Source organism: Lutra lutra, chromosome 3, assembly GCF_902655055.1.
Source record: "Lutra lutra chromosome 3, mLutLut1.2, whole genome shotgun sequence".
NCBI lineage: Eukaryota > Metazoa > Chordata > Mammalia > Carnivora > Mustelidae > Lutra > Lutra lutra.
Window position 1 is genome coordinate 47,268,722 of NC_062280.1, and position 27,041 is coordinate 47,295,762.

Genomic DNA, 27,041 nt, shown 5'->3' on the forward strand with positions numbered 1-27,041 from the left:
CCCCAGACCTCGGGAGCTGACACCCCAACTCAGAGAGGGCTGGCTCAGGAGGATTCCCTCATGCTGGCTCCAAGTCTCTGGCTGGACTGGGGATGGCCCGCCAGCCAGCAGGGACCTCGTTAGGGGTCCTTTTGGCACCTTGGCCTGGAAAATTAAAACCCACTGAGGACTGAGAGAGGAGGGATGCCAGCTAAAGGAAGCCGGCTGTGGGATCAGAAAGCACCACTGGTGGGTGGAGGGGCTGGCTGGAGGTATGTGGTTGCTCACAACCCTCCCAGGGCTTCCAGGGGAGACCTGTCCTGGAGGCACAGCCAGACCCGGCCACCCAAGGTGATACCTGTCACGGGGGAGGGACAGCAGGGGCCCAGGGTGGAGGAGGCCCCAGTGAAGCCTGATGGAGCCCCAGCCCACCAGCACCCTTGCTCTGCGGCAGCCACCGAGTCCTGGCAGGGGTAGTGGGGAGACCTCTTAGAGACGCAGCATAGGGCCAGTAGCGTGGGCACCTGCACCTCCTGGAACCATCCCCTACCCTGGAGGCCCAGACCACCCTGGGAACAGGCAGGAGGAAGGAAGTCATCCTGGCAGGGACGCAGGTAGGCCTCATGGTAAGTAGGCAAGCTGGTGCTGTCCTTACTCAAGGACAAGGAAAGCTTCGAGCACGGCTGCTGAGCCTGGGGCCCAGAGGCCCCTCACTGCCTCCACGTGCCCAACAGTGAGTGCTGGACAGGAACCTCCTGAGACCTGAGGCCCCAGGAGTGCAGATTCGGGGCGAGCAATGTCCCAGAGGAATGTTTGGGCTGCCTGAGTGGCCTGCATGGTCTCTACGGGGGTGGTCCAGCAGCCATTTTCCAGATGCATCTGTGGTGACTACATGTTTAGGCTGACAGTGACGTGGGTGTCCCCTAAGGCCCCCACCTATGTGAAAGTTCAGGGAACCAAGGCTGAAGGGCCCCTGTGTTCACCCGGACTCAGGGACAGGGCCTCCCCCTTCCCCACCACTGCCATGTCTTCTGAGCTGGGGTCTGCCTTTCTGGCCCTACGCTGGCGGGTAGGGTCCCACAGAGTAGGACTAGAGGCCCTTTGTCTGGGAAGGGTGAGCCCCTTGCACTGACTGCAGAGGATGCCCCAACCACGGGACCGTGGGACCCGGGGGGGCTTCTCCCATGCCCAGCCAGCCAGCGAGGGTGGAGGTCCTGAGCTCCTGGGCATGAACGCTGAGCCTACTGCCAGCCCCAGGAGTCCCAAAGTCGATGACATTTGAGGGCAGGGCCCTCTCGCTGCCAAATGGCTATTCTTGACCCCTCAGCGGGGTGGGCCCAACAACAACATTTTAGGGATGAGAGAGGTCAGTGCTTGAGTCCCTGACTGGGCCACTGCAGCCGACCCTGCCCTGGCCTTGGGCTGGAGACCCCAGAGGAAAGGCGTGGGTGGCAGGGCCAGCCCCTCCCTGTGGGGAGACCCCTCCGGGGCTTCCTCACCCTGTCTCCTGGGTACCTGGCATCGGGAGCAATGGCAACTGTTGGCGTGAGGACATTGACCTGGAGTCCCAGAGCGGGCTCTGTCCCCGGCCACCTGGGACGGCCCATGTGAGGACAGCGTCTGACTGCCCGCATGGGCTTCAGCTGACCACCAGCTGCCCAAGCCTCGGGCTGCCCGTGGATGCCGTGGCCGGCTTGCTGCTCCCTCCAGGCCACCGTCAGCGCCACGACAGCGGAGCTGAAGGCCCTGCAGGCCCAGTTTGAGGATGCCATCTCTGCCCATCAGAGAGAGGCCACGGCTTTGGGCGAGAGTCTTCGGGAGATGGCAGCAGAGCGAAGCAACGCCAGGAGAGAAGTAAGGGGGTGTCGGGGGGAGGGGCAGAGGCATTTCCAGGAGAGCCGGGATGCCGGGAGTGGGGAGAGAAGGCCTTCCCGACAGGCAGGTGTGACTCAGGGAGCAGGGAGGGGAAAGCTGGACCCTCGGCCCAGAGACCCCTCCATCCTACTAGCCCTGGGAAGAGCCTTGGCGAGGTGGTGCTGGCCAGGCCCCGCCTACAGGCGGCATGGGGTATAGACCCCAGGGGACCGGGTATCAGGTGGGGCGATGCTGCCTGGGGGTGACTGGGGTAGAGGGGCAGAAGTGTGGGGGTTTTGTGGGGTTTCCAGGGGCGGCCATGCATGGACCTGGCCAAGGAGTCGAGGTCAACACAAGGCCCCCAGGAGCCACGTGACAGTGTCCTGTGGTGGGGAGAGTCCTGGGCAAGGCAGGCCAAGCTTCAACACAGCAGGCAAGCAAATCGGGGAGGTGTTTCTGAGGGAGCTGTGACAGGACCTGGGGAGCCTGGAAGAGGGGAGGGCAGGAGGGCACAGGGATTTGGGCAGGGGGAGGGTAAGTTATAGCCCAGGTGGGGCCGTGGGAGGGTAGGATTTGTGCTCTCCCTGGGCAAGGAGCCAAGGCCGCAGGCAGCAAGCATGCTGACCGGGAGCTCAGGGGAGCACAAGCACGGACCAAGCAGCAGAAAGGAAAGGGGCTCCTCAGCCCTCCCCCAGCCCCCCAGGGGCAGGCCCCAGCAGTAGAGGGAGGGGGAGGGAGAGAGCATGATTTAACATGACAGGCTGTTTACTTTGGCCCCCAAAGAGAAAGGTCTCCTTTCAACAGATTTCAAAGTCAGGCCCGGTCAGCGACCACACGGGGAAACAAAATGAGATTTTAAAACTAGGGGCTGCAGGGGAGGGGCTGGGAGACTGGGGGCACATTTGTTCTGGAGAAGTGAAAGAAGAAAGCACAGGCCTCCTGAGAAGTTTGGGTTCCCAGAGAGGGGGGGCCCCCAGAAAGGAGAGGGAACCTCAGAAAGGGGAGGGTCCCCCAGAAAAAAGAGAGAAGCCCCAGAAAGAGAAAGAGCCCCCAGAAAGGAAAGGGAACCCCAGAAAGGAAAAGAGCCCCCTGGAAGGGAGTGGAGGAGCAGGAGGCTGAGGCAAGGGGGCAGGACAACAAGCCCGGGAGCAGCAGCCCCAGAGAGCCTCCCAGGCGCCAGGCTGGCCCAGTTGCCATGGAAACCACAACGTTTCCACAGCCTTTAAACTGAAGGACGGTCCAGGCTTCTCACGGCCCTGCCTAGAGCGCCACACGCGTGTGCACGCACACACACGTGAATACACAGCATGGTTCGTACTCACACACACCCCCATGCACACACGGGCACACACATGACAGTACGCACGTGCATATACACGTGCACTCATGTGCAGACACAACCCTCCCAGGGAAACACATATGGACACCGCAGAGCTCACACAAATGTGCAACGAGCCACACACGCTACCATGCACGCCTACACGCACCCGTCACGCACGTGGACCTGGGCACGCACGTTCACACACGTGTGCAGAGGCAAAGGCCTCATCCTTACCCGTGCTACATCCATACACGCCTGTGCACAGAGCGCACATGCGTGTGCTCACACACATACACAGGTCAGATCCCCGTCACAGCCCCTCCCCTGCTTTCCCTCTGGCCGTGCAGAGTCCTGGAGCCCCCTCCCTGCAGGAGGTTTCAAAAGACACTGTTTATACGATTTCTAGTAAAGAAATAATTATTATAATCACATTAAGTGATTTGACTGTAAAACTCCTGTCCGAGGCCGCTGTTCTCATGAGGGGGGCAGGCGGGCGCACAGGGGGAGGGGCCCTTCTCCTGCTTTGTTGTGCTTGTTTTCATCTCCTCGCCCTGGGAAATGAAAACAGTTTCTCGTAAGATGGATAGGGCCTTTTGCTGGTCCTTGACCTTCCTGGTGGATTTTTGCTGAGCTCTGCGGAAACCGCTCCACACGGTTGTGGCTCCCATATGTGGGGGTGGAGGGGGAGCAGAGGAGGGGCTCAGGCCCTCCCCCAAAACAGAACAACAATAACCGCGGGTGGACACAGGAGCCAGGCTGGCCAGAGGCCTGGGCAATGTCCCGCTGGAACAGCCAGCAAAGCGGGGTTTGCATTTGGCAAATCAGCGCCTTGACATTGCTCAGAATTCTTGTGGCTTCCCTTCTCTCGGCCCGCTGCCGGCCTCGTCCACCTCCTCCTCAGAGCCAGCCTGGCCTGCACGGAGCACTCTCTAGAGGGTCCTGCCCAGGACCGGAGCGCAGGCCAGAAAGGCAGGAGACAAGAGGTCCTGGCCCAACCTGGCAATCTCTGACCCCGTGGCCCACGTGCTGAAGGGTGGGCTGGCCCTTCCCCGGGTCTGCACTCTCCTCCAGGGCCCCCTCCAGGGCTTGGGGGAGGGCGTGGTGCTGACATGAGGCACCCCGTGTCCCAGGGCAGCATGAAAGCAGCTCCCAGCCCTACCAAGCTCTGGCCTCACATAGAACCCCAGAATCGGCAGGCCCTGCTTAGAAGCCCCAGGAGGGCGTGGAGGGTCCTGGTGTGGGGAGGACAGTGCGATGGGGGTTCCCTTCTGGGCCTGGAACGGGTCTGACAGGGACAGGGGACAAGGACTCACACCCACAGCGTCTCCCAATCCTTGGGTCTGCTTGTAGAAGCTAGAGTCTAGGCAGCTGAGCCCTGAGACTGGGGTGGCTGTGTGGCACATGGCTCCCGCTGGCCCCAGAGCCCTCCCACCTGGAGCCCTGCCACCCCTCTCCCCTTGCATTTAGGGTGTCCGTGTTTCTGTGGGGCACTATGCATAGAGCACTCATGCAACGGACAGTGCCTGCTGCCCAAGTCGTTGGACAGCCTGGCCCCAGAGGACCTTCTAAGGGACACTACCCATAGACCCAGCCTCCCCCGGCCTCCCATAAGATAGGGAAATGACGGCCAAGGGGGAGGGTGTGCCCACAGCCATGCAGGGATTGGGAGCTCAGGGCCCTGGCCCTGCTGCCCACATCGGGGTGCACAGTGGCCCTATGCCACACCATCACTGAAGGGGACAGCAGGTGGGGCAGGCCATCAAGCAGAGGCCACCGGACCTGGGTGTGGGAGGATGTGTGGGCTGACCAGTGACCAGCATCCCTGGAGCCCAAGGATGGGGTGGGGCAACACCAAGGCCAGGAGGGTCAGAGAGTCACCTCCTGGGGCTCAGGGATCAGCCCTCATGAACCGCCCCGTGGCCTCATGGCATTAGGTGAGGTGACTCCCCGGGTGGACAAATCCAGGTCATCTGCTTCTCCTTTAAGCCCTTGGAAACACAAGGCCAGAGCCTGGCCCCTAGCCCCTGCTGCCTGCCCCCAGCAGGCCGTATAGCCCGTGCTCCTCCCCTAGGCTGAGAGGCTGCGGGCCCAGCTGGACGAGGCCCAGGAGGGGCTGGCTGTGCTGCGCCAGGAGCTTCGGGAGAGCGAGGAGAGCCGGGAGGGACTTCGCTGGGAGGTCCTGGAGGCCCAGCGGGCCCTGGGAGATGAGGCCCGTGAGAAGGACGTGCTGCAGCGCTCCAATGCTGAGCTGCGGGCCACCATATGCAGGGCTGAGAAGGAGAAGGCCAGGTACCTCCCCTTGGAGCCTGCACGGCCCCGAGACTCATCCCGGGGACAAAGGATGTGGGATGTGGGACCATCTCCCGATCTCCCGTGGGCCAGATGGTGGTGGGGTGAACTCACTGAGCCGAACAGGGTGCCGGCTGCCTGTCTGAAGGGCTGACCCCTCGGGAGGGGAAGGCCGAGATACTAACACAGCGGTCCCGCCCTCGATGCCAGACTGGTCCCACGTGGCCAGCAGGAGACGGCCAAGGGCTGGAGAGCAGACTGAGGCTGAGGGGCCTGGTCCGGGGCTCTGGGGACAGCGAGGCTGGCACCACAGCCCTCACAGTAGGGTGGCAGTGGGGCTGCTGCTGGACATTGGGTCTCTGGGAGTGTGGCTGGAGAGAGGAGCATGGCAGGGGGACACGGAAAGGGACAGAGCCAGTTGGGCGTTCAGCCCTCATCTACCCCAAAGGTGATAGGGAGGCAGCCCCAAGGGGGCTGGGCCCTGGGACCCTGGAGAAACAAGCCACAGGAGAGGCATCAGGCCAGAGTGCAGTGGGTGGCAAGAAGTCTCTGTGTGGGAAGCGATGCGGGAGCCCCTGCCTGTGACCCATGGCTCAGTTTCCAGAGGTCCAAGGAGGAAGGGGAGCAGAAGGTGCTGGTCCTGGAGGAGGCCCGGGCCGTGGCCCAGAAGGAGGCCTGTGAGCTTCGGGCCAGTCTGAGGGAGGTGGAGCAGGCCCAGGCAGATGCACGCCGGGAACTCCAGGAGCTGGGCAGACAGGTGAGGGCCGCCATCCTACAACCCTGAGCCCACAGAGGTGTCCCCACCCCCACCCCCAGGCCCCAGGGCACACACTGGCTGGAGCAGGAGCTCCAGGACAGGGCTTTGCTTCCTGTGGCTCTGGAATATTCTGCCCCCATGCTGGAAGCTGCCTGCCAGAGGGCCCTACCCAGACCCTTGGGGCTCCTGGTTCCATGTGCCCCACGAGGGTATGGACCTAATGGCTGAGAACAAGCACTTGGATGCTCATGGACCCTGCAGATCAGGAATTCAGCCAGGGCGCAGAGGGCACGTGCCAAGAACACTCCACAGTGGGGCCTTGCGGGCAGGGCCCAGCCGGCCTGCAGCGACAGGCTCATGGGCCCCACGGCCAGGCTGGCTGTCAGCTAGGGCGTCCCCCAGGCTCCCTCATGGCTTCCTCCCTGCATGGCCACCTCGGGCTCAGAAAGCAGCTGTGCTGTTTCATCTATCCACCTCGGCTTCCAAAGTCAAGAGCCACTTGTGCTGAGTTCACGGCGGGGCGGGGCAGGGGGGTGGCCCATAACGGCTCAGACAAGAGCCCAAGATGCCCCTTGAGGCTGGAACCCTTTTCAAGCCTCTGCGGCCCTGTCAGACTTCCTCAGACTTGGAGCGGGTCGTGAGATGCCCTCTCCTCCCTCCAGACCAGGTATCTCCTTCACCTCCCTCCTTCCACCCCCACAGTCCTCCTGTAAGGAAGGTTCTAGTACCTTCCTTTTCATGTGAGCCCACGGAGGCTCGGAGAGGTGTGGAACGAGGCTCTCTGTGAGTGAGAGCCGGTGAGGAGACCAGAGCAGCACCCCTGACACCGACCCCAGCCCACTCCTGCCCACATGGTGTCCTGGCTCCAAGGGCACCCCCACCTCCGACACCTAGAGTGTGGGCGCTGCATCAAAGGAGGGTGACGCCCCAGAACATGTGAGCAGAGGCAGGGTCCAGGAGGACCCTGGCAACCCCATGCTCACTCACAGGTGAGCACGCTGGAGGCTGAGAACCGGAGAAAGAGCCAAGAGGTGATCCAACTGCAGGTCCAGGGCGCACAGGGCACCCAGCACCAGCAGCAGCGGCAGCAACAGAGTCAGCAGGAGGTGCTTCAGATGCAGAGGCTGGCTGCGGAGGCCGAGGCAGCCCACGATGGTGCCCGGAGGGAGGTAGGAGAGCTGAGCAGCTGGCAGAGGAGGCACCAGTGCTGCCTGAGGAGCTGGGGTCCAGGGCCACCCGGCCCGGCTCTTGCCCACGTGCACTCCGTGGGTCCACGTGCTCATCTGTCCCACTTCCCAGAGAGGCTGGATGCAGCCAGGGTGGAGGGACAGGGGCTCTGACTGACCCAACACCATGGAAGTGGTGACCCCTGCATCTCCTAGCATTCTTGTGTTTTAGAAAGGGACAGCCTCACCCAGGTGACAGGAGCGTTCTGAGCTGGAAGACAGTCAGGGACCCCTAAAATGCCCATTTCTTAAAGAGCCTCAGGATTCAGAGCATACACCCACACCCACACCTGCCCACGTGTGTCCCCCTGGCCCTGACCATGTGCTCACATGCACACACTCTACCACCACCTCTCTCCCTGCAGGCCCGTGTTCTCCTGCCCCTACAGCAGCTGGAAAGGCCTTCTGTCCAGGCCTGGTTCTGTGTGCTGCCGGTGGCCAGGTGGCCTCGTACCTACCCCTGCTCACAGCCTGGCCTGCCCAGGATCCCCCAGTTCAGACCCAAAGTCATGCAGACAGTGGCTTCATTGACCAGAAAACAGACTCCCCTCCCACGACCTGTATGACCACTGTGTGACCTGTAGCCCCTCACCTCCACCTGGGAATAGAGTCATTGGCACTGTGGCCACCCAGATAGGAAACGAGACAAGGCCCAGCCCTGCCCCCGGCCCAGGCCTCTACCCTAGGACTTACAGTCTGGTGCAGGCTCTGTGGCCTCCAAGCCTGTCACTTCCCTGGGGTGACAGTGCTGCTATCGGTCCTGCCATCACTCAAAAGTGTTTACAGGGCACGTCGTGTGGCTGAAGGTACACATCCCAGGGGCATGGAGCACAGGTCAGGCCGTGAGCATGGTCTGCAGTAGCAGACAGGCAGTCTAACCGGGAATGACGGGATGGGCTGCTACAGATGGGCAGTGGGTCAAGGAGGGTCCCTCTGCGCCTAGCCCAGGCCACCAGAGAAGAGAGGGGAGCAGGCCCAGCAGAGTACCCATAGGGAGGGCGTGCCCAGGGGGCTGGAGTAACTCGAAAAGGGAGGAAGAGTGGCCCAGGCCAAGAGAGGCAGGGGAGCAGGCCACCCAAGCCCAGAGCCTCCCCCTCTCGACCCCCGTGCTCCAGGGGCTAGGCAAGGCTGTAGGGGCTGGGAAGCCCTCAATGGACCCACTGTGTTGGCACTTAGAAACCCGTGTCATTGTGTCAGGCACTCTGAGGCTCCCCTGCCCTGGGCTCAGGAGGACGCTGACCCAGCCTGTGCCCCCAAAGGCCACAAGCACGGAGCTGGCTACAAGTGGAACTGGGGCAGGCCTGGGGTTTTCCCGTTTCTGCCAGGATGTTCTCCATGGTCATGGGTGTCCTTCCCCACCTGGGCTCAGGGTCCCCACTGCCAAACATGGACCGGGAGGTGGGTCCAAGGGCCCCTCACTGTGATATGCTAATGGGGAGGGTCTAAGGGACTCCCTCAGGAGAGGTCAGGACGAGAGGCCTTGGGGCAGGGCTTCGAGGGCAGGGGACTCTGGGATGGCCTCACATCCTTCCCGCAGGTCCTGAGGCTGCAGCAGAGGCTGGTGGAGGTAGAGGCTGGAGCGGAGGCCCAGAAGCAGCGGCTGGAGGCACGTCTCTGCCAGAGCCAGGGCGCCGAGCACGCTCTCCGGGCCGAGCTTCGCACCACGACCAGGAGGCTGCAGCAGGCCCGTGGGGCGGTGGAGGGGCTGCGGGCTCACCTGGACAAGGCCTGCGGCCAGATTCACAGGCTGGAGCAGGAGCTCGCTCAGGCTGAGGGTGCCAGGCGGGATGCGGAGAGCCAGCTGGGCCGGCTGTGGTCCACGCTTTGCCGTGGCCTTGGGCTCCAGGGACAGAGGCTCTCGGGCTCCCCCAGTAAAGGTCAGTGTCCTCGGTGGCTTCAGGTGGGCTCCTGTCCTGGCTTGGCACCCACTTAGGACACAGCCCCCCACAGGCCTCACGACCCACACCGTGAGGGGCCTAGACCCCCATGACTCCCCCAACTCCCTGGGGATGGGGGCTGTCACTGCATCCCCACCCCATTCCCTCAGCTGACCCCATCCTGCAGGCTCAGATGGCATCCAGGCTCGCTCTGCACAGCAGAGGGCCAGCCTCCCCGGCCGGTCCCGCTCACCGCCGCGATGGTCCTCCCCTGCACCCGGGGACCCCAGCCCAGAGGTGGACATAGCCTCCGTGCGGGACGCCCTGTGGGACCTGGCACAGCAGCTGCGGGATACCCAGAAGGAACGAGTAAGGGGGTGGAGAGGAAATGCTCCGGGGCCCCTAAAATGGGAGGAAGCTGCTCATCGCTCTGCTGTCCATCTGTCCATCCATCCCAGGCATGCTGAGACCCTGGAGGAGCCTTGTGGGTCCCTGGGCCCCTCAGTGTTCACACTGTCCTTTCTTTGGCCTGAGAAATAGCAGTAAATACCATGGTGTCCCACAGACCAACTGCCCTAAATGGCCCAGCTCCTCTCTTCCTCCAAATGGGAGTCACTCTGATGCCCACAGGGGTCCAGGTCAGCGCGCTGAACCCCCCCAAACCTCCCACCCGACCCCTCAGCCCTCCCTTCCCTCCCAGGCTGCCCCCTGATCTGGGTCCTTTCACCTAGGATGACTGGCACTTCCAAGCCGTAAGCCTGAGCGGCCAGCTGAGCAAGGCGGAGAGCGAGAGCGCCCGAGCCCAGAGCCGTGTGGGGCAGCTGCAGATGGCGCTGGCAGAGGCTGAGGGAGGTGAGCTCCCTTCCCTCAACCTGCCCTCAGGGAGCGCTGTGCAGGGCCCACCACCACCTCAGGGGTTCCTGGGTGCCTCACCCCTGCTGCTGGGTGTGTGCAGTCCTGGGAACTGCTCAGGCTTGGGCCACACCAGACCTGTGTGCCTCCCTGGGATGTGGCTGGCGCGGGCCAGCTGGCTGGCTGTTTTCTCAACAGCAGCCTCCCCATCACAGGGGAATAAAGCCCAGAGACCCCACAGGGCCTCTATGTCCTCCTGCCATACTGGCCTCTTACAGAGGCCTTTGCACAGACTGTGGAGGGACCCTCTTTCACTGACAGTCATGAGGCCCATCTCCGCATCAGGTCTCTGACCCTGTCCCTGTCCCCTCAGAGAGTGCCCTGCTCTGCTAGTCACCCCAACTGCATTACTGTCCTCTGCCCCCCCCCCCATTAGCAGGTCTGCCTGGAAGGTGGGCCCAGGGCCTAGCAAGTCTCAAAGGAGGAACGTCTGTGGAAGGAAAGAAGGGGGAGAGAAAGAGAAGTAGGCAGAGGGAGCCAGGACCCCAGACCCGCCCCCAGGGATCCTTGAGCTTCAGATGGGAGGAGCAGGGAGTCGTCAGAGGGGGGCTTCTCCAGCAACCCCTTCCAGGTGCCAGACACTCAAACTCACCCAGCCTCAGTCTCCTGGCCTGTGAAACGGGCAGGGGCAGTCCCGCATGTGGCCACCCCACAGAGCCTGGGAGCCAGGCAAGCCTCTGCCACACAGCTCGGCGCCAGGCGGACCGTGAGAGGAGCAGTGTGCAGGCGGCGCGGGCCCTGCGAGAGGAGGCGCTCGGAAGGCTGGAGCTGGAGCACCTGGCGAGCGTGCGGGCGGCCAGCTGGGAGAAGCGGAGGCTGCAGGTGGGGCCCTTGGCCAGGGAGATCAGAGGGCGAGAGGAGACTGGGAGGGCTTCTGGGGGACGGGGGTCCCTTTGGGCAGAGGCACAACTGGGACAGAGCAGGTGGCCTCGAGGGACATGGGGGCCCCACAGAGCTCATTAGGGTCCCTGGTAGAGCTGTTGTGGAGGTGGTCCCTACCCTTATTTTACAGACTGAGGAAGTAGACCTGGGTAGGGAGAGACTTGGCCCCCGTGGCGGACCCTCAGCTTCCCCAGCCCATCCTTCTCTCTGTGGCCACACCGGCAGACCTACGGTGACACCGGCCCAGCCTTGGAGCCTTCTGTGGGGTCACACTTATGCCACTGCAGGACAGGCTTATGTGTCACTCAGATGTAAGATGTCACATAAGATGAATTGGGGTAAATGTCCCCACATACAGGCTTTGTGCTGTGAAGGTGGCCTTGGGTCCCCTGCTTTCAAGGAAAGATGCTGGGCTGGAGGTGGGGAAGGTCTGGCTGGACAGGGGAGCCCTGCACCCCACACAAGGTCACAAGTCAAAACAATGCTGGGAGTGGGCCAGAGCACCCGACCCCCGCCCACCCTGTAGGACTAGGCTGGGGAGCAGGGGGGTCTGGGCGGTTGAAGCTCCAGCCTGTCACTTCCAGAAAGCTCTTTGAGGCCCTCGGGGGCACAGGGACCAGCACATGAGGGGAGGGAACACAGGCTCCCCAGAGGTATCTCAGGGAATCAGGGTCCCTGGCCCTGCCCTGGAAAGATGACGCTGATGGGAGCAGCAGAGGAGAGGGGCCGAACAGGACCTGTGGGACAGGACAGGCAGTCTTAGCCCCACAGACCCAGAGACCTGGCATTGCCAGATCTTAGAAGGCGAGGTGGCTCAGCTGGTATGCGGGAGTGGTGGGCTGGCCAAGGCCCTCGGGGCCCTGAAGGCAGCCCACCCCTCAGAGGGCTCAGAGAGCAGGTGCAGAGCCTGGTGGTCCTCAGAGTCCTGGGTCCACTGTGGGACCCAGAGCCCATGAGGAGGGGCCTCCTGTGGGGCGAGGGACGGGGGCAGAGGTGGACCTGCAGAGAAAGCACCAGGGAGCTCGGGAGGCTGGGACTGAGACCCAGCCTGGAATCTGTGAAGACACCTGGAGTCCCGAGGTTCAAAGGCCCTCTGCTGGGGAGGGCTTGGAGGGGCAGTGGTGAGGCCCAGGGGTCTGGCTGGGCTTGTGGCCAGACTGGTAAGATACCTGAGAGGCGCCGGGGCCCGAGCAACTGGAACAGGTGGGCTGAGGCTGCGTTCACATGTGTGTCTTCTGTGCACACTTGAAAATAACGTTTTCTGTTTGCACGTTACACACTTTGAAATACATCTTAAATATGATACTCCACATCGGATCCGTCTCCAGAGTTCATCAAAGCTAGGAATAATGTGTTGAATTTTGCCACTACATTTGAGGCGGGGGACATCTTTCATTTCTAAGAGTCTTGGGTTTATAGATTTCTATGGCATGTTCTTCAGAATTTGAAGTTTCTTGGCCACTCGGACTTAGCACCTGGAGGACCGAGTGCCACTAAATGCTGTTTGCCTGGAGTTCCACTGCGCCCGCCTCCTCCCACAGGGCTCCTCTGCCCTTCCCTGAGTCCTGGCTCTGCCCTCCCCCACCCCTGTAGGTTTTCAGTCATTTCCTCAGCCTGGCCTTGGCTCTGAGCCCCTCTGGATGGAGTCTCTGCCTTTTCCAAGGGAACTTACCCCACTTACAAGTTTTGCAGTAATTTCCACACTCTGGTTCTCTCTGACTGCTGATAGAACACTTGCTGATTTAATGCTTCCTCATGACTTCCATTCCATCCCTTTATCTTAGGGTTATTTGCTCCCCTTGGCCTTTCGTAGTGGTGGGGGAGTGTTACAACAGTACGCATGACAGCAGATGCTCCTGTGCTGGGCAGGGGGACCCCTTCTGGCAGCCCTCCCCCCAGCTGCTAGGCTTCTGTACCTGTGCCTGGAGGATTATGGAGACTATCTCTCTGCAGGGGCCCTGACCTGCTCCAGACTGCCTGCCTCCACCTTCCTTCTAGGTGCCCAGTGGGGGTCCATGAAGGGCCTGCCCTGAACCTGAACCCCCTGCCCTCCGCAGACCCCAAAGGCTTTCTACTCACAGCAGCCCAACCATGTATGCCTTTTGCCCACTCCACAGCCATTACCACAGATGGAGGGCGCACCCATCTATGGCTCCCACTCCTGCAGGCCAGAAGGCCCTGCCGGCATGACTCCACACCCCGGGATGGGCCAGGCTGCGCCCTCACCTGAGGCTCTTGGCAGAAGCCCCCACAGGCTCCTGGCAGCCTTCCCCCAATCTGAGGACAGAGTGGCTTCTGGAGGCATCTCTGGCCCCGGGCCTGGGCCTTCTTAGGGACTCTCAAAACACGGCAATGGCCACAAGACCCTCACACCTGAACCCCACTGCTGCCCCCTGCCACCAGCCTGCGGGGCTCCTGGGGTCAGTCAGGCCCACCTGGATGATCACATCTGCGACGTGACGTAACGTGCTCACAGGTGATCTGGGGGCCGCAGATCCAGGCGGTGCGGGAGCTCTGCCCATGACACCAGGCATCGGCAGTCAGTGCCCCAAGTCCGCGGGCTTGTCGCCTGTGCAGGGGACATGGGTGAGTGAGCTCGCAGCCCAGCTCTCTGGGAGGGCCTGAGTCTACTTGGATTTCATCCAGTGTTTGCACTATGACCTCATTCTCAGATGGGTTCAAGGAAGGTAAGTGTGTTGGGGGCTGTTTGAACTGTTCCCTCCAGAGTGGGAGCCAGAAGGCCCGTTTATCTCTGAAATTCAAAAATGTGCCAAAACATCGACTTGCTCCCTCTGTTGTTTGAGCCTGGGCCTGTGGAGCTCTCTGCAAAATCAAAATCTGTCTTCAGCTGAGGCACGTGATTTCCACTTAAAAAACATCTCTTCTCCCCGACCCCACTCTTTTGTCCCAAAATTCCCTGCAGCCCAACCATGCTCTCTGGGCCTTGCCCTTTTGCTGCTGTCACCTTCTTGTCCCTGACCCCCCACCCATGTCCCTGAGAACTCACGGTCTTCACCCAGGTTAGATGATCTGACTGCCGTGTCTTATCCAATCTCTGTCCTCATCGCCCTGGGTCGGTCGTTGTGTTTTTCATCTCGATTGTTCCCACTCTGGCTCCCACCGTGGCATCCCCTTCTTGAGGCAGTCAGTACACATCTTCAGACGCTTGTTCCCATTTCTTGCATTAACTCCATTCTCTTTTCATTCAAGACCCTCAGATTCGCTCCCTCAGATTGACTTGTCTCTTGAGCCACAGTTGGTTGCTACTGTCGAGATGTTTTTCTTCTGTGTGGCTTCAAAGAAGGGGATCTGGTCTTGTTCCAAGTCAGGAGTGGGGAGGACCCACCCGGGACTTCACATGTCCCTGTCCAGATATTTCAGGCTGACACTAAAAGACAGAAAGGGGAGCCCCGGGGGCTGTGGGGTCCATGGGGAGCTGGCAGGACCGAGGAGGAGGCAGCACAGAGAGATTACAGAACTTTCCCACTCCAGGGACTGGGAGGTGAAGGCCCCGTTCTCAGGGGCACAGCTGGCTGTGCTGGGGGGTGTCCTGGGTTCCTCCCCCCGGCACTTGCCTGCCAGGGGGACTGGAGGCCTTGAGGTCTCCCCTGCAGCCTGGGCTCTCTCTGTGTCAGCGTCCCTGGGGTTCTGGCAGGTTTCCCTGTGAGGCTTCTTCACATGGATGCAGATGGCTTGGATGTTGTTCAGATCTTCTCTATCCATGTGGATTTTTCTCCTTAAGGATTTACTCCATTTTTCAGTGACGTGTAGGTGCTAAAATCTACCAGCATCGTGTCAAGTTGTTCCTAGAATTCTGATAATTCTCCTATTTTTAGGCCACTTCATTCCATCTGCCTCCAAGTCGTAGGAACCCCCAAAGTCTCTGCTCTCCAACCCTAAGGAAGCTTTTTCCAACTTTTGTAACCTGCGGGTAGTTGAGGTGGGCACGTGGGAGGGGAATTCAGACCCACTGGAGGCCCCAGGCCCTTTTGACAAACAGCAGATCCAAGCAGGGCTCCGGCCCGTGGCCATACTCCCCACCCCCGCCACCCTCTGCCACTCAGGTGGCCAGGCTGCCAGCGTGGGTTAGAGCATCCAACATGACTGCTTTCACTTTCTGCATCCAACATGACTGCTTTCACTTTCATGGACTGGGTTCTCCCCTGTTTCACATGAGCCAATGTGTTTGTTAAGAGAAAGTTAATTAAAAACATATTTTTCTAATTAAATGGTAGGCTGTGCTATGCAAACAGTAAGATTCTTGTTTGAGAGCAAATCCCTCCCTGTTTCCAGGGCTACCCTGGGAATTCAACAGATCAACCATGCAGAGCCGGGCCCAGAGCATCAGGACACATGCCCCACACCCCCACGCGAGGGTCCTGCAGGCAGCTGGCGGCCTCCAAGCAAGTGTGGTGGGGGACACGGACGCCCCAGGGAGAGGTGACCAGTGGGGTCCCACCCCCGTCAGAGGCGGGTCACAGCTTCCCAGGAGAGAGGGGCTCTCGGGGTCCTCGTGGCACTAGTGCCACTGAACCTGTCCAGAGCCACCCTGCGATCTGCTCACGTCTCCCCTTTTCTCCAGAACCCTGGTCCCAGTGCCCAACCGAGCATCCGTCCAGTTCCAGCAGCTCCTGGGCTGGCAGATGGGGCAGGGCGGGCCACACAGGTGGGCAGGGTCCCCCTGGCCAGATGTGATGCCCTGAGCCCTGCAGGGTGCCCAATTTCTCCAAGTTTGGGTGTTCCGATGATTTTCTCTTCATACAATGAACTGGTGGGCTTTCCACCTTTTTCTTTCACCTATGTCACTGCCCAGCCCAACTCAGCTTCCCTGAAAGTATGCGTGGGATGGGCCTGCTCCTCCCGTCCCCTTGCCCGAAGTCACTCCGCCCCCGCATGCTCTGAAATTTACCATCTGAGGGCCTCCAGCTCCTATTTTCAACTGCACCGCCGAGGCCCCACGTGTGTTGTCTATTCCACATTTTGTTCATATCGAGTCCTACCTGGAGCTGGAACTGTTGGACACCCGAGGTTCTGTTGTACTAGTATCTGTGGCCACATCTGTTTCGTGCTGTTGGAGATTCCGGTTTTTTCTCTTAATTCTACCCACCAGCCGTTTGTCTGTTTTATTGGTCTTTTCAAAGAATCAGCTTTATCTCTCCTCTCATTTTTACTTACAGTGATTCATTGTGGCTTCTATTAATAGTGTTGTGATCTCTCTCCTTTCTTAAAACGAGTAGGTGACGGGTTTATGTGCGGGCTTTGTCTCTCGGCAGAGCATTCCATGTTATCCCATTTTCCCCACCTGTGGCGTGGTGGGCATGCCACGGATTTCTGGTGTGAATGCTTTTTCTTTTTACCGGTCTTCTAGGAGTTTTCATTTTTACTTCTTAGTGCAAGGGTTATTTAAAAGAATGATGACGGGGGTGCCTGGGTGGCTCAGTGGGTTAAGCCGCTGCCTTCGGCTCAGGTCATGATCTCAGAGTCCTGGGATCGAGCCCCGCATCGGGCTCTCTGCTCGGCAGGGAGCCTGCTTCTTCTTCTCTCTCTGCCTGCCTCTCTGCCTACTTGTGATCTCTCTGTCAAATAAATAAATAAAATCTTTAAAAAAAAAAAAAAAGAATGATGACGTGTGTGCCTCCTCCTGCTGCTGCAACAGATCTTACTGGGGAGAGTGTGAGGCTCTGAGGCAGTTAAGGTCTTTCGATCAGCTTCTGGCTGGATCTGTGTGTATGTTCCTGATTTGTAGGTTGTTTGTTGGTTCTTTGCTCTGTTGGTTTGGTTTTGTCTTTTTTTTTTCTTTTAATGGTATGTTTGGAGGGAAACAGGGCACGATGATTACAAAGTGAACGGAGAAGAATAGGCATTTGATATTTTTAATGGAAATTTTGAAAAACAACAGTAAAGCTGGTGATAAGGCTGGAGTTGTCAAAGCAGGAGGGGTTTACACCAGGATGGACAAACCAGCAGGCAGACGGGGAGGAGCCCAGAGTCCGGGGAACCAAGTCCCCCTTACATCTAAGTGCTGCCTGGCACCAGGCTCTCCTGGGACTGGCCCGAGGGCCCCCAGAGGGCAGGACCTGTGTGGAGCTGCAGTTCCCGCTTTCCTGTGGCTACTTGAACCCTCAGATTGCACCTGGGTGTGCAGGCACACTGGCCTAACCCACATCTCAAGCAGCACCAGGACTCGGAACCCAAGCCACAGGAGGAAGGAGAACTCGTGGCGCAGCAGGCAATGTGCATGAAGGGTTTCCCCGTTCAATTATAATGGCTAATTTGGATTCCGTAACAGCTGAGTCATTATAAGAGGAGCACAATGCTTCACATAAGTGGTTTGGGCCTCTAAAATACCATGAAATATTTAAGCCATATTTGAAGGAAACCTCTGTTTTCTCCTAGAAATGTGCACAGACAGAAAATGGTAGTTTCCAAACTCACAGGGAAGGGTGAAACCCTGCCATTTTAGGCGTAAGCACTGGCCTCCCCACTGTCCATTTTCTAAAGTACTACAGCATGAGACCAAAGGAAGTACATCCAGCTCTGCCCATGGGGTCTCCCGAGGGGTCACCCATGAGGTCCGCCAGGGGGTCGCCCCCTCCTTCCTCTGAAACCGCCTCCTCCAGGAGCAGGGCCACAGTCATGCCAGCATTTGGGACAAATGCTATGGATACAGGAGAAGGAGCTGTGGCCATCCCAGGGGCCTGGCTATTGGTGTCTGTGGGGCAGGGGTAGGTGTGCTGGGCCGGCACTCCTGAGCAGGGTTGGAAGGGCGGGGGGAGGGGAACAGGTGCTGGTAGAGGCAGAAGGTGGGGAAAGTGGGGTAGGGGGGCTGAGCACCACAGTCTCCATGAGCTCAGGGGGACTGTCACGTTCATCCCAAGGGCTGGAAGCAGGGGGCAGAGGATGCCAGGTATGTCCTCTGAGGCCACTCTGACGGCAGCAGAGGACCTGCCAAGTGGAGCCTCGCAGCAAGTCCTGCACCCCGGCCCCTCCCCACCGCAGTTCTGTCCTAAACTACCTGATGGGTGCACGTTGTACTTGACCTGTTCTTGCCTCTTCCCAGTGACCTGTGGCCCAAGCAGACGCCCTGGGCTTCTCCTTCCTAGGGAGCCATGTTTCCAGGAGACTCTATGCCTTCCTCTCCCTAGGAGCAACTGGACGTCCTGCACAGGGCCCTGGATGAGAGCAAAAGTCACGGCCAGGGCCTGGCCCAGAGAGGGAAGCTGCTGGAAGAGCAGGTCACCTGCCTGGAGCGCAGATGCCCGGAGGCAGGGGGCACGAAGGAGCCCTTGCCACAGGTGAGTGACCCCAGAGGGCAGGGCATTCCCTTTAGGCAATCATCCGCCTAGGGGGCCTGAAGGGAGGCTCTGGGAGATGCCTGAGGCAGGTGTTCACACCCAGAGCCGCCCAGACCAGACAACCATCAACCTCCAGACCACGCGGAAACTGAGGCGGGAGGGGTCAGAGGCCCGAGGCCTGACCACAGTAAGCGCCCCTACGACAGAGGGATGATTGTGGACGTGCAGCTCAGGGGGAGACATCAGTGGAGCCTGGAGGCCCGGCCCAGGCTCTCAGCAGCCGCAGCCAGAGGCGAGAGAGCGGGTTGCGCGGCGCAGCGCACAGGGAGGCGCACCCCGCGGGAGCAGACGCCGCGCAAGAGCCGGCCCGCCTGCAGGGGGAGCTCGCGGGGCTGCGCGCGGGCGCGGGGCTGGTGGGCGGGCCTGCGGCTCCAGGGGGCGGGGAAAGGGGCTTCCGGTAGGGGGGTCCCGGCCGCCGCAGGCTGCGGGAGGCGCTGCACCCGCACCTGGTGCTGAGAAAAGCGCCCGCTCTACACCCGGCCACCCCTCTCCGAGCTCAGGGCCGCCTTGGCGCTGGAGGGTGACCCACAACACTCCCCTCCCTGTTGGTGACACCCCGGGTACTTCTGCTCTCCTTGGGGAGGCACCACAGGTCATAGCAAATGGCCCCGGGTTTATGCCAGTATCTGAGCCAGAGCCCTGCGGGGAGCCTTGTGGCCGGGCTCACTGCCGACCCCTGGAGCCCAGGGTTCTGCTGTCCATGTTGGAAATGGCCCCCGGTCAGGGCCCCACCGACTGCACCAGGGCAACTGGTGGGGTACGCACCCGTGGTGAAGGGGGGACGCCGGTCTCCCATCCCAGGGACCCACTGGCCAGGGATTCTGACAGCTACACTGTCCCCAGCTGTGAATGGATCTGGTCTCCATGTACGAAACAGGCCAAAGCAAAGCCATTCGGGTTGAAATTGGAGGTGGAGTTTGCCAGAGCACTTTCCTGGTGCCGAGAGAAAGGAAATGGCGTTCCTGTTGTCCAAGGGGCAGCTCCCTTGTCCTGGAAGGGCTGCCTCAGCCCCCCAGAAACAATAACAGGGATGTGAGTGTGAGATCAGCCAGCTCTGCTGCCTGCCACGGAGGGCGCCAGCCATGTTGTGGGCCCTGGGATTCTGACGTCCTCAAAGCCCACTCCAGAGACAGGGAGGACGAGGACTAGAGTGGGGAATATGGAGGAAATAGGGGAGGGCCTATTGGGGTTGCCTATTGGGGACAGCCTTTGCTGGACTGACGACCTGGGGCCTGAGGCGCTCAGTGACCCCATCCACAAAGTGGGAAAGCAGTAGTCCCAGTATCAGGAGTGGCTGAGGGCCTCGGCAGCGGTCCCCAGAGTAGGGTGGCCTTCCCAAGGCATCGCTGAGATGAGGATACGCACGTGTCCTGCTGCCCTGGACACCACCCAGACCATGACCAGGGGCCTCAGGGACCATGTCTGGGCCGCATCTGGGCAGAGACCCTCATCGCCTGTCCCTACGAGTGGGCACAAAGGAGGGGCACAGGGAGCGGCACTGCTTGCTGTCTGCAGTGTTCTGTGGCGCTGGCCCTGGCAAAGGTGTGGGGGAGCTGTGCCAATGTGGGCTCACCTGCGTAGAGAGAACCAGACCCAGAAGGGAGGGCGTTCCTCGCTCATGGCTGCTCCGGGCAGCAGCGTCTGGCCACCGTCTCTCAGAGGCCCCCTGGGAACAGGGAGATCCCCGAGCTGGCCACTGCTTCCTCTGCTCACCAAGGCCTGCATAGACCAGCTTTATGTGAGGCACTCTCATCTGGGCCGGGGGATGGCGTGGCCTCACCACACTGAGTGGTAGCCCATGGACTGAATGACAGGTGCTGGGCGTCCCAAGCTCGCAGACTTTGGAGGACAGAGGATACAGCAAAAGGCGTGGACACCACTGAGGAGTGAAAGACAGGCCACCAGCCACAGCAGGGTCAGGAGACAGGGCTGCTTCTCGAGTAAGGAGCAGTCAAGTCCCTGTGAGAATGACAGCTGCCTTCAAAGGCCAGCCCAGGCCCAATGCAGTCTCCGGCCCTGGTCTCCGGCAGCTCTCCAACAAGCACTGAGCAACACGCCCCACAGGAGAGCACGCCCCACCAGGCGAGGGCACTGTGGGCCCAGAACGGCCAGGAGAGTGTCGGTCCCTCCGTGTGTTCCCAGGCACGCACGAACATCTCTCCTGGGGCAGGCCCTGGCCACTGGACACACGCTGTCCAGCTGACATGGACTTGGGGACAAGTGGGACATGTGCTTAGCTCAGTGGGGTGGCAGTGGGGCCAAATGCCCTGGGAACGGGATCAGGGGCAGGATGTGGGCCCGGAGGCCTACAGGTCAGGACAGTCACTGGAAGCCGCTGGCCAGCCTGTCCCTACAGAGCCACCTGCCCTCCCAGGAATGAAGGTTGGCCAGCCCCTGCGGTCCCAGGAATCCTGCTTGTCCTGGAGGGCGGGCCAGCCGCTGAGCCGCTGGGCTGAAGGAGCCTCCGTGGCCTTTGCTGGGAGCAGTGGCCTGGCCACAGTGGTATTGCCCAGGGCACCAGAGCCAGCTGGGGGGCCCCCGCAGCCCAGGTCGGGGAGGGGAGGAACAGCTAATGAGTTCCAGGAGGTCAGCTGTGAGGGGCCCCCAAACCCATAAACCCTTTATTGGTGTCTCAGGAGGGGAAACCCGGATGTGGCCGTTTATTTATTTTGGATTTCACTTTTCTCTTTTTAACATACGATTCCAGGAGCGTAGCTGGATTTTTAAAGAAACAGGACTTCCTCTTTCAGTGGAAGTGGACTCTTTGTTTTTCTGACCGCTGATGAAGAAAAGAGTCCTTATTTTTGTGACGCTACCCTCCTATCACTGACTGCAAACTTTCCTGGTGGGCCAGGAGGACACAGAAGGGAGGGCCAGCCTGGAGGCCCTTGGAGACACCCCACCCCCACCCAGCACAGGGACCCACAGGGCGGATATAGCAGGGTAGTGAAGCGGGTCTGGTTCAGAGAGCAGGCCCTGGGTTCTGATCCTACCCCAGCTGCGGACTGGCCTTTTGCCCACTCAGGGACTTCTGGGGATGAGACCGTCCATGTCAGGCACCCACAAGGCATGACCTGGGGCGGCAATGCCTTCCTCCATGAGGATCACCTGCAACAGACGAAAGGAGCCCCTACCAGCCTTCCCATTGGAAGTGTCTGCCTCCTCCATCACATGTTATTTAACCCCGGGGCCCTGGGCCTGGCGTGGGGGGAGGTTCACCAAGAGGGGGTTCTGCGTGGGCAAACTGCACCTCCAGGGAAGACAGATGGTGGGCACACAGGCTTGCTGGGATGGGATCAGTGAGTGTCCAGGGTCTGGGAGCTGGCTGGGGGCATGTGAGTGCAGGGGACTGAGGCTCCATGGGGCAGGGGATGCTGGGAGGGGCCCTGCACCTTGCCAGGCTCAGGAAGCCACCCTGTTCTCCTTCTTCAGCCCTCTCCCCGGTGCAGGACCTTCTCCCTCCCCAGCCTGCTCTCAGGGGACACAGAGCCCTTTTCAGAGCCCTGTATGTTCTCCCCACAGTGAAGGCTGGCCTGACCCCACCCACCTGCCAGGAGGCCACCGCAAGCTCTGCTGTCTGGGCTCTTGCAGATGGAGCAGGAGACGCTGAGGAAGGAAGGGGACACGGCCTGGCCAGGAGCCAAGAAGGAACAACCAAGGCAGGACAGGGACGGGGCCCTGAGGCCAAACCAGCAGCTGCAGGTTAGTGGGCCAGAGGAGCTTCCTGCGCTCCAGCCTGGGGATGGGGGAGAGGATGGGGAGTCCAGGAGTGTCTGGGTCTCAGAAGGGTGCTGCACACCACCACCACCACCACCCCACGAACTTGCCTATGCAGATGGGAAGGACAGGCTGGACCATTCCTACACCACACAGATGAGAAGACATAGCCCCAGACGACAGTGGGGTCTACCAGGGTCACAGCTCGAGTCAGGCAGAGGTGGAACCAGCAGCAGGGGCTCAAGTGACCCCTCCTGGTCTTCTCTCCGAGGCCCTATGGGATTGGTAGCATGGTCAGGGGACCTCGTGAGCCAGGCATGGACCAGAAGAGCACGTGAAACACAGGGTCAGGCAGGCCTGTGGGCAAGTCCCGGGGTTGCCCCTCTGCATGCTGGGGGCATCTGCCCCTGCTGGGCAGACCCCTCCCTCTGCACAATGACTTGGCAAGAGGAGCAAGGGGCGAGAGTCGGCCTGTGACACCAGCAGAAACCCCCGGTCCAGCCAGGCAGAAACTAGGATGCCATTAAAACACCGGAGTGTGAACATGTGCTCACCTCTAGACCTGCTTGCCAGTGCCAGGTTGGGGCCTGTGCAGCCAGCTGGGGGCTGGAGGAAGGACTAGCAGCCCCAAGGGGAAGGCAGGACACCTGCCCAGGAAGACTCCATGCAACACGCAGGTAGGAGGGCAGCAGGTCCAGAGAGCAGAGAGGGAACCGGCCTGAGCCCCACGGCTCTGGGAGCTGGCAGCCCAGCAGCAGCAAGACCTGGCCCCGGAGGCCAAGCCACGTCCCGGGGTCTGGCTGCAGCCTACATAGGCCCTGTGGTGCCGGGACCCCACCCACCCACGGCCAGTGACAAGCCTGGAGGAGCACATGGGCCCAGACCTCCGTGTCCAGGTGGAGAGAGGGGTGCAGACGGGCCAGCATCCCCGGCCGAAGGCCCTCTAGCAGTAGGATCCCAAACCACTGCTGGGAGATCCAACCAACCCTGGGACTCTCACCCTTCCATCCTGTCACTCCCACGGCTCACCAAGCGAGGGCCAGAGCGAGGATCCCGGGACAGGTCACCACCCTCTCTGTGCCCTTAAGGCAAGTAGTGGTGACAGTTCCTGGATCAGAGGTCAGAGTCAGGAGGCAAGAACAGTGGTGTATGTGGCCTTGGGCATGGACCTGCTCTGTCCCCCCAACCCCCCACACGCACCTGCTGGAGCTGACCCTTGGGCTCTGAGCTGTCAGAGACCTCAGAGCCATGGGGTCAAAACCCTCATTTGACACCTGAGGGAACTGAGACCCAGAAAAGTAAAGTGATACCCAGTGTCGCCCCCAAATTAGTGTCCCGAACCCACGAGCCCATGCCCCAAACCAAGAAGCCAAGGAGCATGAATTTCCTTATCATCCTGAGTGCTTTCATGGCCTGAGGGGAAGGGGTTTTGTCCACTGCACACAAATGCCTCTGTCCTGAGGACCCGCACACGTGGGCGTTGTCCCTGTCTAGCAGCTGGTGAGCCTGTCCACCATCCAATGTTTCTCTCCCACATACGGCTCCTCTCCTCAGGAGCCACAGAGCTCCGCACAACCCCGTGCTTGGGGGCCCTGCCAGCGGGACCTGTCCCCCAACCTGAGCTCCTGCCCCGCCCCCAGGTGGCCAGTCCAAAGAAGCAGCTGGACCAGGAGGTGCCTCGTCGTCAACAAGCCCGCCTCAGCCAGGCCACCAGGGCCAGAAAGTGAGCCCGGCTGCAGAATGTCCCCAGGCAGCCTGCCCATCACAGCCGTGAGCAGTCAGGGCCCGCGAGGCCCCCGCCAGGAAAACCGGGGCCTCGCGCTGTTCACAGAGTGTGGTGCGGGCAGCCCCAGCCCCGAGCCCACCACTCCCGCCCCAGGGGGCCTGTGTCACCAGCGCTCTGCCGCTCCCCCAGCATAGCGCTCCTCCCAGCCCGCAGGACACTGTGCTCCAAGACAGTCCTCCACCGCAGGGAGCCACCGTAGCCCGCACCTGTCTGGCCCTGCTTCCGCTTGGACACATTGGTCTGGGCCGACCCTGGGAGCCAGGCCCCGGCAGGCCGGCCTCCGTGGCCGTAGGCTGCATTCCGTGCCCTTGGCTCTATAAACACGGGGAAACACATGGAAAGTATTTCCTCCAACTGGAGCCAAAAACATAATGTCCTGCGAGGCCCAGCCACAACTTCCCCACGTCCAGAGGCCACGGGACCTTCTGTATCCAGGAACTGCAGGCCCGTCCCAGCGGCAGGTGGCTGGAAATGACTCAGAAACCAGTCCCCGTGATTCACGGGCCACAAGAAGCCCCAGCCTGTGAGAGTTCAGGCTGTTAGAGAGCCTCCCACTTTTCCAGCCTATAAACTCTGGGAAAATTCCTGCAGGAACCCAGCCCGACTTGCTGGGAGAACATAACGAGGCAGCCATCTTGAGCCTCTGCGGAGTGGCCTGTTGGCATTTTCACTCATTGCCCCCATTCACACTGGTCCCAGTGGCCTCTCGCATAGAGGGTGTGGGGCCACGGCTGAGCAGCAGGGTCTGCAGCCACAGGTGCTGGCTGCCCTCCGGGGCATGGGCACAGCCAAGGGAGTTCGGGCCTTGTAGCCATGGCCCAGATGGGCCATCGCCAGCTGTCTGTTGCCGGGTTGACCCCAGCTTAAAGCAGGCTGCCGGTCAGGCTTTGCTTTCTGCGTGAACACAGGGATGGAGTTACCACGGGGCATGAAGTGTACAAAAGCAGTGGCTGGAGGGAGATCGGCGGGCTTCGGTCTGCCCTCTGCTCTGCCCGATTTTGGGGGATTGGGTTGAAAAGGATTCTAAAGTTCAGCTCAGGCTCAGAGGGGAGGAGCTGGGGGACAATTAACAATGGCCACTGTGGGCAAAGAAGGTTTTAGCGCAGGTATCTGCGTGTGATACTCGCCCATCCGGGTGGATCACAGGCAGGGGAGGGGAGCAGGTGGCCGCACACTGACTGCTGGAGAGTGTTCTGCAGAATGGGCACGAGTGGGGCCATGAGAGGGAAGAGGTGGCCCTCAGGTAGCAGATGGACCCCCAAACCCCCACCCCCAGCAGAAGGACCCAAGGGATGGGGGTGTGAGGAAGGAACAAGAGGCTGGAGATGGGGGTGTGTGGAGGCACTTTCCTCTCAGCCTGCCTGTGGCACCCACAGCTGTCACATGGGTCGTCCCTCTGGACCGTAGCTCCCAGCCCAGAAGAGCTACAAAGATGCTCCTGGGTGAGAGGGAGGTGCATTGTAGACACCAGACGGGTCAGGGTGCTCCCCAGTATTAAAACGGAGGCCTCCCTTGGGGCACCTGGGGGCTCAGTCGTTGGGCATCTGCCTTCTGCTTAGGTTGTGATCCTGGGGTCGTGGGATGAGCCACATCGGGCTCCCTGCTCGGCACGGAGCCTGCTTCTCCCTCTCCCACTCCCCCCGCTTGTATTCCCTCTCTCACTGTGTCTCTGTCAAATAAATAAATAAAATGTTTTTTAAAAAATTAAAAATAAATAAAATGAAAGCTCCCCATAACCCGACCGGCATTCTCTGGCGAAGTCCATGCTCTCCCCACATGCACAGGACCTGTTCAAAGCACCTGTGAGACCTCCGAGACCTGCATATTTTAATGAATAGTTCGATCCATGTAAGAGATGCTATTTCTATTTATTCAACATAGAGTCATATACTTGGGGGAAAAAAGATTTTCCTAATGGAAGTAAATTGGTGTTTTCTTAAGCCTCCCAGTAGTAGGACACTGACAATTCCCATGGAACCAGGAACCAGGCTCTGTTCCCCCAGCATCTCCCTGGGGCACCTGTTGACACATGAGGAGACGGGGACTCCACAAGGCCTTGCTTCTGGACCAAGGCCATAGGACAGTCAGTAAGAGGTCAGGTGATGCCCAGAGGCCCCACACCCATGTGGCCAGTGAGGCTGCAGGCCCAGCAAGAGGTGGGCTGGGGACACCAAGCAAGGTGAGGCCCAGTGCCTGGGGTGCTGGAGCCTGGCTGGGCCTTCTCCTGTCCTCACACGCACCACCCACCCCACCCTCCTGGAGGTGAGGTCCTGGGGCAGGGGGCAGGGGTCAGGCTGAGCGCACGGGGGCCAGGGCTGGATGGCTGCCCATGCCCTCCCTGAATGCTGAGGGGAAAGGCTCCCAGCTTCTTCCTTGGCTGAGGTGTGTGGAGACCTCCAGCCTGGAAGAGCCCGGCAGCCCCAGTATCCGTCTGGGGGTCATCAGCCCTGGACCAACCCTAGCTCCACCCCCTGCAGCTGTGTGATCCTGGATGGGCTTTCTGGCCTCAGTCCCATCAAATGGGGCAACTCCACCCCACAGCGGCATGGGGAATCCTCTGTGAAGTATGGCCCAGATGGCACCATCAAGAGCTCTCGGCAGTAGGGGGCGGCACTAGCACGCCATAGCTCTCACAGGGGCCACCGCCAGGCATCTGGGGCAACAGCCTTACCAGGAGTCAGCGAACAGGCCCAGTGCCCACAGCATGGTGAGGGCAAAAGGAGCGGGGGGAGCCGGAGAGCCACAGAGAAAGCGCCACTCTGGGGGCCCAAGGAAGGCCGTGATTCCCATGATGCAGACCAGGCAGGAGAGGGTGAAGGGGCACTCTGAGGAGACAAACCCCGGCCCCCAGAAGCGCCCTGGCCTTTCAGGGAGACAGAGCCTCCCGCCACAGCTGGAGCAGGAAATGGGCCACAGGACCAAGGAGGCCAGCTGGAATCAGGGTCACTGATATTCGGGCTTCTAAAACATTCATATTTTTTAAATAACTGCAAATAAAAAATTTTTTTGAAGATTTTATTTATTTGTCAGAGAGAGTGTGAGAAAACACACGCACGGGACGTGGCAGAGGGAGAAGCAGGCCCCCC

General features: G+C 60.5%; 1 protein-coding gene across 1 annotated transcript in view; it reads left to right on the plus strand.

Annotated features, from left to right (window-relative positions):
* CROCC2 (ciliary rootlet coiled-coil, rootletin family member 2) overlaps positions 1-25,439 on the plus strand; it is a 61,780-nt gene extending 36,341 nt beyond the window's left edge. Inside the window, exons 20-31 of the mRNA XM_047720014.1 lie at positions 1,690-1,833; positions 5,226-5,443; positions 6,041-6,200; positions 7,190-7,246; positions 7,289-7,369; positions 8,964-9,303; positions 9,491-9,672; positions 10,035-10,155; positions 10,904-11,037; positions 18,243-18,392; positions 22,044-22,154; positions 23,810-25,439. Coding sequence (XP_047575970.1) covers positions 1,690-1,833; positions 5,226-5,443; positions 6,041-6,200; positions 7,190-7,246; positions 7,289-7,369; positions 8,964-9,303; positions 9,491-9,672; positions 10,035-10,155; positions 10,904-11,037; positions 18,243-18,392; positions 22,044-22,154; positions 23,810-23,896 — 1,785 coding nt within the window. The 3' untranslated portion in view covers positions 23,897-25,439. The remainder of the gene's footprint in view (positions 1-1,689; positions 1,834-5,225; positions 5,444-6,040; positions 6,201-7,189; positions 7,247-7,288; positions 7,370-8,963; positions 9,304-9,490; positions 9,673-10,034; positions 10,156-10,903; positions 11,038-18,242; positions 18,393-22,043; positions 22,155-23,809) is intronic.
* The last annotated feature ends 1,602 nt before the right edge of the window (positions 25,440-27,041 follow it).